At 43.9% G+C, this 17,205-nt stretch overlaps 1 protein-coding gene across 2 annotated transcripts in view; it reads left to right on the plus strand.

Moving 5' to 3' along the window:
• Fam184b (family with sequence similarity 184 member B) overlaps positions 1-17,205 on the plus strand; it is an 83,236-nt gene that overhangs the window by 35,851 nt on the left and 30,180 nt on the right. Inside the window, exons 3-6 of one of the 2 annotated variants that reach the window (XM_075943632.1) lie at positions 126-261; positions 2,230-2,336; positions 3,040-3,243; positions 11,968-12,078. In XM_075943632.1, the coding sequence (XP_075799747.1) occupies positions 126-261; positions 2,230-2,336; positions 3,040-3,243; positions 11,968-12,078 (558 nt within the window). The remainder of the gene's footprint in view (positions 1-125; positions 262-2,229; positions 2,337-3,039; positions 3,244-11,967; positions 12,079-17,205) is intronic. The other variant, XM_075943633.1, reaches the window with a different exon arrangement.

The following is a 17,205-nucleotide window of genomic DNA, read 5'->3' on the forward strand; positions in this document are numbered from 1 at the left end:
GCGGGTGGGTAAGGATTTGCTGCCCCCTGAGCTGCTGTGCCGTCCTCACCCACCTTTCAGATCCGGCAGCTGTTCTGCGCCCTTGGCATCTCCACTCAGAAAACTAAGCCCTTCCCTCTGTTTAGGACCTCGATGTGCAGCTGAGGGAGGCTCGGCAGGAGAATTCGGAGCTGAAGAGCACCGCAAGAAAACTCGGCGAGAAGTTGGCTATTGCCAAAGACAGATTGATGCTACAGGAGTGTCACGTGACACAGGAAACTGGTGAGAAGCCCCAGACCGGTTCCTTTAAAAATGGTGGATTAGCCACCAGGTTTAGTCTGTGTCCGGGACCAGGTTTGACAAGTATACCACTTACCAGGGTAGGGGCATGAGAATTAGAAAGGGGTCAAGTAGGAGAAACAGAGATAAGAATCACTAAGACCTAGGATAAGGACGGGAGGGCTACTCAGCAAACACTGAATGCTGAATTCACCCGCGTTTATTGTCCATACACCTTTCTTTCTTTTCTTTTCATTTTTCTTTTTTTGTTTTGTTTTTTGTTATTTATTTGTTTTTTGAGACAGGGTTTTGCTGTAGCTTTGGAGCCTCTCCTGGAACTAGCTCTTGTAGAGGCTGGCCTCTAAGTCACAGAGATCCACCTGCCTCCGCCTCCCAAGTGCTGGGATTAAAGGCCTGTACCACCACTGCCTGGCTTTTTTCATACACTTTTATACCCCAATGCAAACAAGGGGATGAAGACAAAAGACTGCTTTTTGACAACTAGAACCGCTTTTTGCTTCAATACTTTGACATTCTGTTGTTTAGGCAGTGAACCCATCCTAGACCAAGTATCCTGAAGGCAGCCACTCCCTAAGTCAAACCTCCTATTTCAAAAGTAGGAACAGAAGTGTGCTTGAATTTCCTGGCCATTGGTTAGGGGGCCGTGGATCTACCTGTATGAACCATCTTATTGCCAAAAGGATCAGGTAACCCTACCCTAGGGTGTATGTGTAGTCCTAGTTGTTGTCAACAACTTTGAGCAACCTCAAACTCTATGACTTTCAGGCAAGGTGGAAATAGGTTCACATTTTGGGCCTACACAAGTCTGGCACCAGGGGCATTTCCTCCAGCCCCAGAGAGCAGGAACAGGGCCATTGTATCTGACCTGTTGAGTGGATGAATCAGAACTGTTCTGGGCACAGATGGGTCAACATCAGCTCCTCAGCAGGCCAGACAGCTAAGAGATTTGATGCAAAGGGGTGCCTTACCCTCACAACGCTCTCCACGAGGCCTGCATTTTTGCTTTTTCTTCTTCTTAAATGATCAGGGTTTTGTATTGTTAGCAGCATTTTGCACAGTTCCATTACTGGGTCTTCCCAAAAATTTTGTGAGACAGGCGTTGTCATTCTCCCATGTTATAGATGATGACATAAGGCCAAGAGAGGGTAAATGACTGACTGAAGGTCAGCTAAATGTCTGGTGATAAGAGCTAGTGTTAGGATCTAAATGTATCTAACTCTAAGTGTCTTTAACTGGGATTTCACAAACAAAAGCTTTTGAATATTTGAGCTATGACAGGATTGATGGCAAAGGCAGGAATCGTGGGCTTTGTCTTTGGGAAGCTTGAGATATGGTTCCATTGTGGTCCGTACGTGCTTTGGAATGGGGTTATTCTGCTCAGGCAGTAGAGGAGCAAGGTATCTGGGGGAAAAGAAAAAAAATCCCTAAGCTGGAAGGGTGAAGAGAAGAGGTTTGTGTTGGAAACAGAAGGGTGTTTAGGGTTTAAAACAGTCATGTCTAGAAATAAGTCACAAGGAATAGAGAAGGAAGAAAAAGGGAAGGGAAGGGAAGGGAAAGGGAGGGGAGGGGAGGAAAGGAAAAGGAAGGGTAGAAGGGGTGGGGAAGGAAGGAGGGAGGTAGGTAAGAAAGAAGTTATAGTTATATCTATTGCTTCTCCTCCTTAAACTTCCATGAATATACATATACAGGAAAACATGATCAACTTTATCAACTCATAGAACATGGAATAACATTTTTATTCAGGAAGGCAGAATATGGCAAGTCTTTAAGCTCAGGATAACGTTTTGAATGAAGACAAGAATCAGTAGTACATTGACCACACTTGAGGCCTGCAGGGACTTCTAGCAGGGACTGCATAGAGGAGTGGTAAGCAAGATGGTTGAGGAGCAGACCTAACTCCAGAAGCCTTGGACGCGAGCATCTTAATTGATGCTGAAGGTTATCTTGCAGATGTTGTGAAGACTGAGAACGAAGTCCTGGGGAAAACAAAGGATCTGGAAGTCTGCAGTCTTCATCCCAAGTTGTGTCACTGCAGTAAAGGAGGCTCAGAAACAAAGGTAGTTTCTGACAAAACTGGGGGTGGGAAAGTTGGCATGTGCTTCAGGTAGAGGCCATCCCCCTGACCACACTGCATCCACTTGGGACCTCCACCTTCACTATTCAGGGATATATAAAGAAAGAGTTGAGGCTTCACCGCTGCCTTTTTATTTTATTTTATACGTATGGATGCCTTGCCTGTGTGCATGTCTGTGTACCACTTGCATGCTTGATATTTGCACAGTCCAGAAATTGGATCCTCTGGAACAGAAGGTACCGGTGCGTGTGAGACATCACGCGGAGAGTGGGAATCAAACCTGGGTCCTCTAGAAATGCAAGTAGTGCTCTTAACCACGGAGCCATCACTCCAGCCCCTGACCAGTTTCTCGCCAGTTCCATGCCAGTCAAGCTTAGGAGAACAAGGGTGTAGCAGCATTTCCCCAAGTTTGTATTGGGAGAACATAGGCATTGCTTAGATCCTATTTCCACTCAAAACACTGCAATGTGGGCTGGAACATCTGATCCTGCGACAGCCAGGGTGTTCTGGAGAGCTCTCCTCCAATGGTATACACAGTGAAATCTCTTACAAATATCAGATATACAGGCCTGTAAAGTGCCTCACACCGTCTGGTACTTGCAATGAAACTATACATAAAGTAGAAAGGAGAAGTGTGCCTCCCAGTTTCCCCCAGCAGTCTTACAAACTTTTATTTCCCTCTATAGACCAAGAAAGGAGCAAGCGGTGAAATAGAGCGCTTGAAGCAGAAATATGAAGAGGACCTTCGTAAAGTCAGACATCAGACCGAAGAGGAGAAGCAGCAGCTCCGGGAGCAGCTGGGGAAGCGCCTGGAGGACCTGGTGAAGAAGCACACTGTGGAAATGAAGTCGGCGCGCTCTTCTGTGGAGGTGGAAAGAAAGAAACTGAAGGTGAGGCGCGTTTGCAGATGGCTCTGGTGTTTTTGCTTTCTCCCACCACCTTCCCACCTCCCTTTCCTCTTTCCTTACCCAGACTTTCATTGGGATCCTGCTATGTGCACATCTTGGTTGGTTCTCTGATGACAGGTAAAGAAAGCAGTCATTGCCTGTAGGGAGTTTACAGAGTCTCTTGGGGACAATAATGGGGAACATGTGATGATGGAGCCTCTAGCTTCTGGGGAGCTGACACGGAACAGGATTGTGTCATGTGACATTTACCTTAGGGAAATTCAATTCTGCTTACCTAACATAAACAGGAAAACTTCACTAACTGAAAACTCAGGTTGACAATATTTTCTAGCCCCTAATTCCAACTGTGCTGCCCACTGGAAGTTATTAGCGGCCCCAACCCACCTATTCTCAGCAATTCTGCACTCTGGAAAATCCCCATTAATTCAATAACAGAACCTCGCTGAGTACTGTGAGAATTGAAGAGAGAATCATGAGGAATTAAAGCATCTACCTGTGCCCTGTCTCAGTGTCTCTGCTGATCTCATCTCCCACAGAGAAGGGACACTCTCCACATAGAATGTGTGGGACCTTCCTCTCTCCTGTTAGCTGGAAAGAGTTTGTCACCTGTATGAAGACTGTAGAGAAGCTTACGCAGCACCCAGAAAGCTGAGGCAGGAGGATCATGAGTTCAAGGCCAAAGTGGGCTATATATGGAGACCCTGCCTCAGAAAAGGGTGACATGTAAATCAATATTATTATCAATATGGGTGAAGTCTTCATTTGATTATGAGATAAATGTCTTTGTGGTTTGAGAAGTACAAGCGTTATGTGTTCACTGAAAGATAGTCAGATATCTCTGCAGAACAGTCTTATACAGTGGTTAAAACAGTAAGTATTCAAAACATGGATTGAATAAATAAATATGAGCACGTGAAACACCCACACTATTCCTGGGCCTAGGCTCTCACTGCTCCATAAGCTCTCTGTGGGCCTTAACCTCTCTGAATACAGCGTTTGCTATGCACATCTAAATATGGTGTTACATATGCACCTCTTGCTGGGTGTGCAGCGTGCAACAACAGTTCAACAGACAGCAGCTAGTGTTAATTGCCACGTGCTTTGAACAGCATATGAAGTGAATATTGAGTTCCTTTATAATTTATATTGAATGTTCTCAGATACTTTGAATCTTTCCAGTGTTAGAGAGTAAGGAACTGGGTCCAGAGATGCAGTGGATCAGTCAGAGAGAGTGGGTACAAGAGCTTTGATAAATCCAATAACCTATCACCAAAGCCTGTGGCTCCCCACCTTCACATGGAAAAGACAGCTGTTTCGAAAGCATTTTTTTTTATTTGCCTGTGAGCATCTATGAGCCAAATCTTCAGATAAACAGACTAACACTCCATCCTGGGACCCCATTAGAAGAAAGACAGCAACCTTCTGCTGCAGGTTGCCCTGGTAACCTAATGGGCAAATCTGACTCTCGGTGTACAAATCTTCCTTCAATCTTGAGCAGGTCACAAGTCCATTTGGGACATAAATCATACCAAAATAAACTGTTTGGTTCTTGTCATTGTTTTCCTTCTTGTTCATATTGAATCTGGAAATATAAGTATTGCCAATGGACTAGGGAAAGACGAACCCTTGAAGAGACCTCCAATCCAGGGCTAAGGAGCTAAAAATGGACGCAAGTTGTCTCTGTGGGATTGCTTTATTTCTCTGAGCTTTTAGTGTGGGCAGATTGCACACCCTAAATACTCCCCTGACCTAAAGGAGCAAACGGCAGGACGTGGACTGGATGGGCCTAGAGGACTGCACCTCTTTCCTGGTCACAGGACTAGAGGGCATCATCATGCCGTCTTGGCAGATGGAATTTAGCGCATGTCCTGTTACTAACATTTGCACACAGTGCTTATTTGGAAAGAGATGGAAGCAGATTTACCGAGCTCTCCCAAGATCCGCTCCACATGCCTTCACTTCCCATTTCACTTGGACCACTTAAGATTCCTGGGTCTCACAGATCCATTGGACAGCTGAGCAGGAAAAGGAATTCAGTGTGCAGTGAGGTGGTTTTCTGTAAGTTCAGGAGACTCTGCTTGGAAGCTACCCAACGAATGCTAATATCCCAAATCCACTGAACAACTTAAGTGATATAGTTGTATTCTACTGTGTGTGCAGTTTGACTATCTCTGATTTTTCAGGGCATTCAGAACATTTATATTTTATTTAATTCTTAAGCCTACTAACTTGACATTTTACCTTATTTGTGAGATGTCTCCACTTTTACTGTTTATTTTTGATGCATTAAGTATTTTTGGTATTTCATTTTTACCTCCACTTTTGACTTCTTACACCTCCTTTTTGCAGATGGAATACTAGTGTTTACTCTAAGATTAGTAATATCCATCTTTAAATTTATCAGTCTTTTTCAAACAATTTCATATCCCTTCATATATGAGAACCATATTGTAATACGTTCCATTTCTTTTTTCTTACCCTCTATATGTTTGTTAGCATACATTCTATTTTACCATGTTATAAATCTGATGGTATATTACTTTTGTAGTAAGATACAATTTTTCAGACAGGGTCCTACTATGCCATTCTGGCTGGCCTTGTATTTTCGACATATACCAGGCTAGTCTTAATCTCACAGAGACTTGCCCTCCTATGCCTCTCCAGTGCTGGAATTAAAAGTGTGTGCCACTATGCTTGGCCTCCTGAGGACATAATATGTTAGGTTACCTTTGTTGAGCTAGAGGTATAGGTGGCTACAGAGTTATAACCACCCAATTACTATTCTAGGAACTGAATTCTGGTTCTCTTTAAGAACAATACATACTCTGAACAATGAGCTGTCTCTCTAGCGCATATATATATATATATATACATATATATATATATATATATATATATAATATGACATGTGTGTGTATGTAGATGTGTATATCATACTAGGAAAGGAGCCTACGCCCCAGCACATGCTCACTCTACCACTGAGGTAAATCCCTAGTTGTTCTTACTCTGTATTTAGCATCTCATTTTGTTGTCAGGCTGATTTTGAATTCACTCTGTAGCCAAGTCTAACCTTGAACTTATGGTCAACAGACTGGACCGTTTGACCTTAGAGAAAATCAAGCTCTTGTCTTTATAACCTGCTCCATCATTGATATTGAGTTATTAGCAACAGAAAGCAGACTTAGGACACGGCGGCTCCTTCACATGTCTTTCTCTCCCTTCGTGCCTGCCTTTGTTTATTTGAGGTGGAAGAGGTTTTACCACATTGCCCAGGCTGGCTGCAAACTCCTACCTTGGCTTCCTATGATTTCAGGCACACACCACAACTCCCAGCTCTTTCTTTCCTGAAATTCCGAGCAATTGTGGACACTGTAGACAAAGAGACAGAAAAAAGTCCCAGTGATGCTTGTGCCCTGCCCCTATGAGCTGCAATGTTTCCTTTGTGTAAAAGACTGCTGCTGGGCACGTAAGAGTTCTGTGAGAAGGGAGTTCAGGAAAGCACTCTGAATTTAATAAATCCCCAGTGCATGGAATCCTCTTCGCAGGGTAAATCAATCATATATTTGGAAGCATTAATCTATTTACTTCGTATTTTTGACCTTGTGGAGGGAGACTATGAATGCTTCTGTTGAAGTCCCAAGGTCACTTGAGCTGAGCTGGGCATGCTTCTTTATGCCCTGTTCTCCAGCTGATTCAGACCTGGTTCTCACAGTGGCCTGCATTACCCTGTACCCGTGAGGAAGCTTATTAATGCAAAAATTTACTGCTGATGTTAGTTATTTCCACCTGTAGGGGATTTTGGTTTCCACCATGGACCCATCTGTCAAGGCACCAGCTGAAATTGTGATTGATTATGTGCATCGGAAAGTTGTGCTACATAAAATTCAAAACAGCCCTTGCTTTACGCCAAAAGCCGGCACACAGTGTTTTCATTGGCTGTTACAGTGAAGGGTGTCTTGGCAGACTTCGCTTCCACACCAGTAAGAATGTAAGCTAGACTTTATTTAGTAAAAGCTTCTGTTGGTGCAAAGCTAATTGCTGAAATTAATTTTTTTTTGCTGAGGGATTTATATGGCTCCTTAATTTATTTAAACATATTTAGTGACAAGGGGTAGTTTATATGTTGTCTTTTAAGAAGCTAACACTCCCAAACAGGAAGTCCTGAAGAAGTCAGCACAGGTCGGCTGGAAACAGATCACATACCAAGCTGCCATCCACTCAGCCCCAACAATCTAATTATAAGTTCATTTATTTAGAGGTTTTAAAAATGGTTGATGCAAGGGCTAAGGGCTTCCCCAGGGCCAGTGCCTGGTCTAGGCCTGGTCCCACAGAGGACGTGGAGATGCTGTCCGGGTGATCGGCAGCACGTGTTTTTACCTGTTCAGATCAGAAACCTAAGAATCGAATAGGACTTCTGTCCACCCCTGGTGTCCAGCGCAGAAGTATGTGAATCCTGTTCCAGTCTGTTGGCCCCAGAACATCTGAGCATCCTTTCCTCTATGCTTCTCGGTAGATCTAGTCAACCTCCAGGATGTCATGGACCATGTCATAACCTGACTGCTTCCATATCACCCAGTCCATTCTAGTAGGATCCTGTGCCAGCTCAGTCTTGGCTGCCAGCTACTCACAGCTCCCTGACATCACAACAGTGAACCTTAGTTCTTTCCCACAGTTCTTCAGACCCTGCAGGGACAGGCTTCTGTTTGCTTCTCCGGCCTGTGTCCATCTCTGCCCTCTTTTTTTTTTTTATGTACTCAGTTTTATTGCTCTTTGGGCCTTTGTGTATAGATGTCCCTTAAAGGAGAATAATTTCCTCCTTACTCTCAAAGTCATCCATCTAGTTCTTATCTTAGCATCCTGGTTTAAATGTCAATCTTCTCTCAAGTCTTACCTGCCCAGCTCTATGATGTTGGAGATTATATATATATGACTATCCATACATTAGCTTTGGAGATAACACTTGAACTGCTTGTCACCGTGTTCCCCCACTCAACTGCCTTATTCTCTAACACCCAGCGTGAGTAGCAGCCAGTTCACACCAACTCAGGAAGCAGTTGTCACACCTCTTTCCCGTTTCATACTCTGCATCACTATACTCATGTGACATTGGCCAGAGCTGGAGTACTTTGACCATGAAAACCAAGAAATACTACCTTCAATGTACTATTATCGGTTAATTTATGTATTTAAAAGGCCAACTGTTAAACATTTACCAGCAAACACTGACTGTGTCTGTAGCTCCAGTCACTGGAATTAGCATATTGTTGCTGCGCAGTTAGTGTCCTTTGCCTCCGAGGGGCCTAGCCCCAGGCAGGCTTTCAGAGAAACTGGAGAGGAGATGTGGATGGGAGAACTATTGGGACAGACACACAGACACGTAAGGGAACTTTATCTGAGGGCCAAAGCTCAATTCTTCATTTTAGTTTTCTCTCTGTCAGCTGTTCCTATTCAGTTCTTTCTCCGCTGTTTCTGTACCCTGTCGTTCCCCTTCTGCTTCTTTCCTGATGTTTTTCCTTCTAAATCTTTCTTCTTGGTTTTCTTTTCTCCTCCTTATTATTTTTCTCTTATTCCTTTTATACCTCCTAATACAAAGATTTCTATGCAAGAAAAGATTATCATCTCACAACCATAAGTTACCTGTCTTCCAAGGACAAATTAAAATCTTTATATAAGCAGAAATCTGTACCAGGCTCTTTCTTTTAGGCCACCAATCAACTCCCCAATCATGACACAGAGACATTATGAACTAGGAAGAGTTGGCCTCGCTGAAGCTCAGTTGTGACTAGCTCTTTTAACTTAAATTAACCCATTTCTCTTTCTCTGCCTTTTGCTTTGGAGCTTTTTACCTTTCTGTGTGTCTTACTTTCCTGCTTCATCCAGTGTCTTGTTGGCTGGCAGCTGCCTGGTTTCTGGCTCCGGGAATGTCCTTCTTTTTCTCCCTCATTCTCTTCTTCTCTTCTTTTTCTCTTGAGCCTAGATTTCTCCTCCTATTTATTCTTTCTGCATGCCTGCCCCACCTATCCCTTTGTGCCTAGCTATTGGTCATTTAGCTTTTTATTAGATCAATCAGTTGCCTTAGGCAGGCAAGGTAAAACAGCAACACATCTTTTCATAATAAAATAAATACAGCACTAACAAATGCAACACACCTTTACACAGCTAAAGTCATATTCTGTAGCATAGACAAATGTAACACAGCTTTGCCTAGTCCAAGTAATATTCTACAACAGAAATCCCATTGAGATCACAAGGTACATGCTTTCCTTAGAAGTCCACAAGTAGTTAAATATTTTCCTTTGTAATAATTTTCAAACCAAAACATCTTCACCCCAAAGCAATGATTCTTTTATTACTGTTTAACAAGATTTTAAATATGGCTAAGTATATTTCAGTCAGTTCCTTCTATGTTGGCAGACAGCTGTTTTCTACTCCAGCCAACCGTCTATTGTTCTTTTCAGACAATAGGGTCATTTAACTCCTTTCACAACTTTGTTTTTTCAAAGTGCATTCTGGGCCTATGGTTAATTCTGTAAATACATTTAATACATGCCCAAAGAACTCAGGCCTGGGGGAGGGGAGAGGTAGGGAGGGGAGCAGAGAAAAATGCAGAGCTCAATAAAAAAAATCAATTAAAAAATTTTTTAAAAATTAAAAGAAAAATATCCCCCCCCCAAAAAAAAGAACTCAGGCCTAACCTTGGATGTAAGGACATAATGGTTTTCTTTGATCATCTTGTTATTCTAAAGGCAGAATTCATGGGTCTATAATGCGTGAAACTTCCTTCATTTTATTTTCGTCTTCTGTAAATCTCATATCTAATGAAAGGGAAGGTAACATCCAGTCTATTTTTGCCTTTTTTGTATCTCTTTATTGGGGCAATTGACAGAATAACCTAAACCATTTCACTAATCATCTTGACTAGTTCTTAACCACCTGTATCTTTTAGACTAACTCAGAAAGTCCAACTAAATAATTCATTCAACTCTGAGGACCTGACTTTGCAAACTCTGTTTTAAAAAGGGGGCTTCATCTTAAGCCATATAATGGGGGGGGGTCAGCTCTCAGCGCCAGAAATGTGCTGCACTAGCAGAATTCGAACGGATATCCTGAAAATAGCCAATTATGGAGCTAGGGAACAGGGCCATAAAATTTAACGGGGTTCAGATGTTCCCAGGAGGCCTCCTGTCCTTGAAGATACCGTGTCAGTTATTAATGGCTCTTTGTTAGTATTTTGTGCCCAAACACTGACCAACGGTTTCAGAAACTACCTCACCCTATACATTTCTTATGTAGTCCTAAGACGACAGGACATGAACTCTCCCGATTATGGCATTTCCCCCTTAAAAGTTCTCCCCTTCCTTGGGCTGACACAGCATCTCCCTCACCCACTGCACTGGTGTGCTGGGGGTGTAGTCCAAACTCCAGGGTGAATATTAAAGATCCTCATGTCATTTGGATCAGAATCTGGGCTCTGTGAATTCATTTGGGGACAAGTAACCTGGGCATAACACAACTAAATATCATTGCTCTTATAAAAATCATTATCATTATGAGCTGCAAATACATTGCCCAGAGAGGAGTGGGATTTTTCTCAAGAAATGATCATAGTACACTAGATACAGTGGGATGCCTTCATAGAGTAATACAGCAGGAACATAGCAGATGCAAACAGAAGGAATCACAGCAGAAGCAAGATGCCTTCTGGAGACAATCCCCCCGCCACCCACTTCCTGGGTGTTAAGAAAAAAATAGTGAGAAGGGGCAGCTCCGCCAGCACAAGAAATCTAAGTCAAATCAAACCAAATCAAAATGCCCATCGTTTTTTTTAAGCACGATGCTCTCGGTGGCTGAGCGCGTGGCAGGGAGAAAGGAAAGCAAGGAGGTCACACAGACCTGAGAAACACGTGTTTCTCCTCTGGGAGCCCACTTAAATACCCTGTGGGAGTGGTCCTGACTCTCCCCAGGGAGGGGTCAGGACCTGGCATGCTGGGATTTGAAGTCCAGACTAATACAACTTCAACTCTGAGAATAGTACACAGCACATGGTACAGCTCAGTAAGTACTTGCTGATGAATGAATGACGCGATCTAGCTAAGACCCTCAGACAGCCTCTTCTTCTAAATGTTTAGAGGCTTTCTCCATAAGTTCAGCCGTATTGGAAGAGCGAGGCATCCCTAGGGGTGAGTGTGTGCTTATTGTTTATTGACTGTTGCTGTGCTGAGCCTATACACAGTGCACACACAGGAGGAAATGTGCCAGGGATGGCACAGCTAAGACAAGGCAATGCTTCTCACACGGTCTCCAGAACGTACTGTACCGGCTTCATACTGATGCTGGAAGGCTGTGGGAGGCACTGTGGAGGGCCCACCATTCTGGCTACTGTATGGATCCTGAGATAGGAAGATGCCATGAAAACAAAGTTGGGTGTTCCTTGTTATTAAGACATTCCTTTTCTTATTGGAGACCAGAAAATTTAGAGTTAAAGATCTACCTGCCGCACACTAACGTATCTGTACATGTACCAGGCTGTGTGGTATGATTTAATGTCTGTTTTCTCTTGAACAGATGTGTACTGAAAATCCATGTGCTCTTATAGTATTTTATTATAATGGCTTCTTTGATCCCCTTCAGGAATAAGGCAAGGTGTGGGTGTGTAAGCAGCTTGTTTTCCCACCTTGTGCGGCTAATCTTCTAATCCCCATTTAGGAAGTAGAAGCTCAATTGGAAGAAGTAAAGACAAAATCAGAAAGGGAAATAAAGCAACTGGAAGACGAGAAAGCTGCCCTCAGTGTGAAGCTTCAGAATTCTCTACTCGAGGTAAACCCTAAAAACACAGCACTTGTGAATGGAGGTTGTGACCCCTGGGAGTTTCTAGCCAAATGGGATCGGAAGTTCACCACCTCCCTATATCCTCTGAACAAAATAAAGGGAGTCCAGCCAGGCAGGAAGGCTGTCTCAGGGTGGTGGAGGGTGAGGCATAAATTTAGCTGCAAATAACAGAGGGCCTGATTTATACAGCCTTAAACAAAAAGGCCTCTAAAGCCTCACATAAAAGAAGGAAGCTGGAGGCCACTGCTGTTGGTTCTGTAGCTGAGTGATAGCAGGGGTGGTAAATCTGCTGTCCTTCTGCTCCAAGATGCTTTGTCACCTCTGTGGGCCCCAGGCACCCTGGCCTCCCTAGGCCCCTTCTGCTAGAACAAGTACATTAAGATTGTATGACTGCATTGATAGATGAATATAATTCAAACTGAGGCTATTTCTTTTAATTTTAAAAGAAATTAAAGCACAGGTTCTTAAAAGTATTGAGAATTAGTGGAAGAGCTGGCAACAGGATCTCAGAGTTGTTTTGGAGCCTGGTTGGAACAAAAAATACTAAGAGATCTCTCTTTCCTCACTGCCCATCAAAACTTAAAGAGGCCCATGTCTCTCAGGGACCCACGAAGCTGGTTCCTACACCCCACCTGTGCACCATAGCCTCTAGGGAGCAAACCTATGGCTTTAGGAGACAAGAGCTAAACTACTGAGCTACACACCTAACAGTGAAGTCCTTTCAAGAACACAGAGACTATGTGCAAAATAGTGTCAATTGCTAGAAATACACATCCATGGAGGGAGATCTCAAGAATGCAGGAGGGGGACAGAGTAGAATTTGGCCACTGGTTATTTCTGTGTTTATGGTGTATTATTTCTTCTGACCCACGGATACACAACTGTCAATCATAATTTTCTCTAGTTTTTTTTTTCTATCTCTAAAATGGCCATTCGAAAAAACAAAAACAAAATAACTGACTACTGACCCTGCCCTGCCTGAGACCTATCTCAAGTTGCCTTCGAAAGAATCTCTGCAGAGATAGTTTCTGCCGTGATGCTTTCTGAGGCGCTGCACAGCAAGGAGGCCTCTCTCTTCTCCCTCCCTCCCCTCCGTTTCTCCCTCCCTCTTTCAATGCCTCCCATCATCTTACTGCTACTGTGGCGACTCTGCTCTGCAGAGCTTAAAGTGTGTGAGACCAACCGACACCATAGAAACAGCTTACCTAAAGGAACTATCTCCTTAATCAAGATGCTAAGCTGTTTCGCATGTATTAACTTTCCAGCCCCAACCATCTTATCACACAGATGCTATTATTATCTCTAATTTGAAAATTGAGAAAACAGAGACAGAAACGGTAGCTCTACTCCACCTCCCCCCCCCCCACAGGCATAATGAATAAGTAGAGGACATGAGGTTCACACTCTGGTAATGAATAAGTAGAGGACATGAGATTCACACTCTGGTAATGAATAAGTAGAGGACATAAGATTCACACTCTGGTAATGAATAAGTAGAGGACATGAGGTTCACACTCTGGTAATGAATAAGTAGAGGACATGAGATTCACACTCTGGCGGTGTCCTTCCACTGTGCATCAGTGTCAGGGCTACCTGTGGTGTCACCTCTACTGGCTGAGGATCCTTCAGGACCTGTCATAAGCCATGGCCATGGGCAGAGCTGCATCCTCTTCTTTGGCTTAGTAATTACTATTGTGAGCAAAGCCTTTTCACGGGGACTTCTGGTCATCAGGAATCAGGATGTTGTCACCAAGCTGCTCCGCTGAGATAAGGGTCATATGGGTTTTGAGATACGCAGACTATTCAGTGTCCATTTCCCTGAAGAGGCGCATTCCTACACGGGTTGTCCATCTTGAGTCAGCCTAGCATCTCCCAGACCTCCCATTCTCAACCCGAGGCCCTTCCCAACCCCACTATCACAGGTACCGGGTCATCCACCCAGGTCAAGCCACTGTGGATGCTATGGCTCAACCCCGTCTAGCTCTCCTCCCTGATTTCTACACAATGTCTTGGGCAAGCCTCTCAGAATTGTTCACCTCAGTAGGTGACTTAGGGGTGTTACATGAACAGTTACAGGCTAGTCTTTGTGAGCCATGTCTGTAACACCAGCTACTCAGAGGCTACGGCATGAGGATTGCTTGAGCCCTGGAATAACCTGGGCAATAGAGTAATTTAAGAATAACCTGGGCAATAGAGTTACACCCTGGCTCTTAAAATAAAACATGACAAGACAAAATGACAACAATAAAAAGCAAAACAGCTGTATATTTCATAATGTCTTAAAAACAATGCAGTGGGAGTGTTGTGAGGACTGAAAATTTTAATATGACAAGAATACTGTCTTAGTTACTTCTCCATTGCTGTGATCCGACACCGTGACCAATGGAATTTATAAAAGGAAGTGTTTCTCCAGGGCGTATCGTCTCAGAGGGTTAGAGTCCATGATGACCAATGGTGGGAATCCTGGCAACAAGAAGGCAGACATGGCACAAGAGCCGTGCTGAGAGCTAACGTCTTAACCCACAGGCACTAGGCATGGAGAACTAATTGAGAAAGGTGTGGGTTAGTGAAACCTCTAGGCCCACCCTCCAGTGGCACATCTCCTCCAACAAGGCCAGACCTCCTCATCCTCCCCAAACAAGTCTATCAACTGGAAAGCAAATACTCAAATAAATGAATCATTCTTATTCAAACCATAAACACTTCCATGTGTTACTGGCACAAATACACTATTAATGGTGGTATGTTGTTTTGTACATGTCTCCTCCGAGTGTTGCTATGGTTATAAACCTGTATCTCCCTCAAAATGGCAGCTTAAAGACAGCAACCATTTTCAACACCTTAGAGTCTTTCCCTTACTGTGCTCCTTCCCTTCCCATCTGGTGTCCCCTGTGGTTGTATCACAACGAGAATGAGAGCTACACAGGTTTGACAGCAGTGTCTGAGCCTCCATTGTGGTTATTGGCCTCGTTTTCCTCCCAGTCTGCAGAGAAAAGCAAGCTGTTTAATTGACAAGTAACTATTAGTTGGCTAATGATTATCACCACAATTAAAACTTTATAATTTAATGGTACCTTCTGGCCAGTCCTCTCTCAATTCATCTGTGCAGTTCTTCAGTGCTGTTTATTTTCCCCACTTAAATGTCTTTTGAAAAGAAATTAAGGAAACTAATACTTGGTGCCTTAGGCTTGTGATAATTTTTGTCTGTTCTTTTCTTCATTAGAAAAAGAGAATAAAATAAATCAGAGCGGCCTCCAAGCCTTTCCCACTTGGCCTTTCCCACTAAGTTATTGTTCCTTCCTTCTGCAACGTGACTGCTTTTGAACGGAATGGCTTTCGTTCTTCCCCATTTCCTCCTCCCTCTTGGGCAGCTTAGATTTAGTTTGCCTGCCCTGGAATTCTTCCTTCAAATCCAGATAAAATTGTCCTCAAGCTTTCTGTTCTTACACTCTACCATTAATGAGATTAAGAATCCTGAGAAACCTCCCCCTCCCCGTTTCCCAGGTAACATGTGGCACCCCAGGTGCGGCTCCCCAAAATTTCCAGTCAGCATCTTAGCAAGGCTTCCCCTAAGAACTGGTGTCAGGACTAGTAGTGCCTGGAGGACTCGGAGAGCAAGTGCAGGACACCAAGGTGTGCAGAAATGGGTGAACATCCTGGGGAGGCCGATGGTAAGTTTCAAACTCTGCTATGTAGTATTCTCCCACCTGGGGTTTACTAAAAACTTGAACAGTAAAGTTTAAGCTGGGAGAATAAATGTCTATTGTTCAAGCCAGGGACCATTGGAAGTGCACCACCGTCATCCTACATAATACAGCTCACAGCAAATGCGACACACAGGACCTGTTTCCACCCTTAGGGGGTCCCTGCAAGGCCAGCTTCATAGAAAGATTGCTAGGACAGGAAATAGGAACAAGGATGTGGAGGGAGAGCTGGGGGCTGTGGTTGCTGCTCGACAGACTCAAGGCTCCTTCCCTTTTTTTCTTTCTGCTAGGCAGCCTTCTCAGAAGGAGATTAATCTGACAAGCTTTTTTCCTTTTCAAGTCACAAGGATAATTGCTTAGAACTTTATTTCCTTCATGGTTTCTGCAAATGGATTTTGTGCTGGTTTATTTTTCCCCCTTAAGCATTTGACTTTGCTGAGGAGCACATGAAGAAGGCTATTACTGTCAGCATATGTCACTGGGGATGTAAGGGGCTGTAAAGGAAGAGAGAAATTTCCCTGAAGAGTGCACAGAAAGCTAAATGGTCCTCTACCATATCACAGAGCTGGCAACTTAAATTCTGGGACCCTGCCACCGTGGAGATACCTTATGTTGTTGGATAAATTTCTTTAGCTTTGAAACCTAAACAGAAGACAAGATACTCTGGGTAATGAAACAAAGACTCTTGAATATGGAACTCAGTTCTTCTGGGTCAGTTAGACACATTTAAGCAGGCTGCTGCAGAGGCCAGCACTAATTAGCAATTTGCTTGGTTCTAGAAAAAGATGGGCCAGTCGACAGCATTCTATGGTTTCTTCCAAAGTTATCTGTATATTTCTCTAAACTACCTCTGTAGAGTGACTTTCCTTGGCCAGGTGATTGACCTGCCCGAATGGATTATTTCTTTTTTTTTTTTTTTTTTTTTTAAATTTTTTTATTGATAAAAGGAGGATAAAGAAAAGAAAAAAAAAAACAAATTTCCACCTCCTCCCACCAGCCTCCCATTTCCCTCCCCCTCCTCCCACTCTTCTCCCCCTCCCCCCACTCTTCTCCCCCTCCTCCCACCCCTCTCCCCTTCCCCCCACTCCTCTCCCCCTCCCTTTCCAGTCCAAAGAGCTGTCAGGGTTCCCTGCCCTGTGGTACGTCCTAGGTCCTCCCCCCTCCATCCATATCTAGGAAGGTGAACATCCAGACTGGCTAGGCTCCCACCAAGCCAGCACATTGCGTAGGATCAAAACCGCGTGCCATTGTCCTTGGCGTCTCATCAGCCCTCATTGTTCGCCATGTTCCGAGAGTCCAGTTTTATCCCATGCTTTTTCTGGTAACAGTCCAGCTGGCCTTGGTGAGCTCCCAGTAGATCATCTCCACTGTCTCAGTGGGTGGGTGCACTCCTCGTGGTCCCGACATCTTT

The sequence above is a fragment of the Microtus pennsylvanicus genome, chromosome 12 (assembly GCF_037038515.1).
Source record: "Microtus pennsylvanicus isolate mMicPen1 chromosome 12, mMicPen1.hap1, whole genome shotgun sequence".
Classification (NCBI taxonomy): domain Eukaryota; kingdom Metazoa; phylum Chordata; class Mammalia; order Rodentia; family Cricetidae; genus Microtus; species Microtus pennsylvanicus.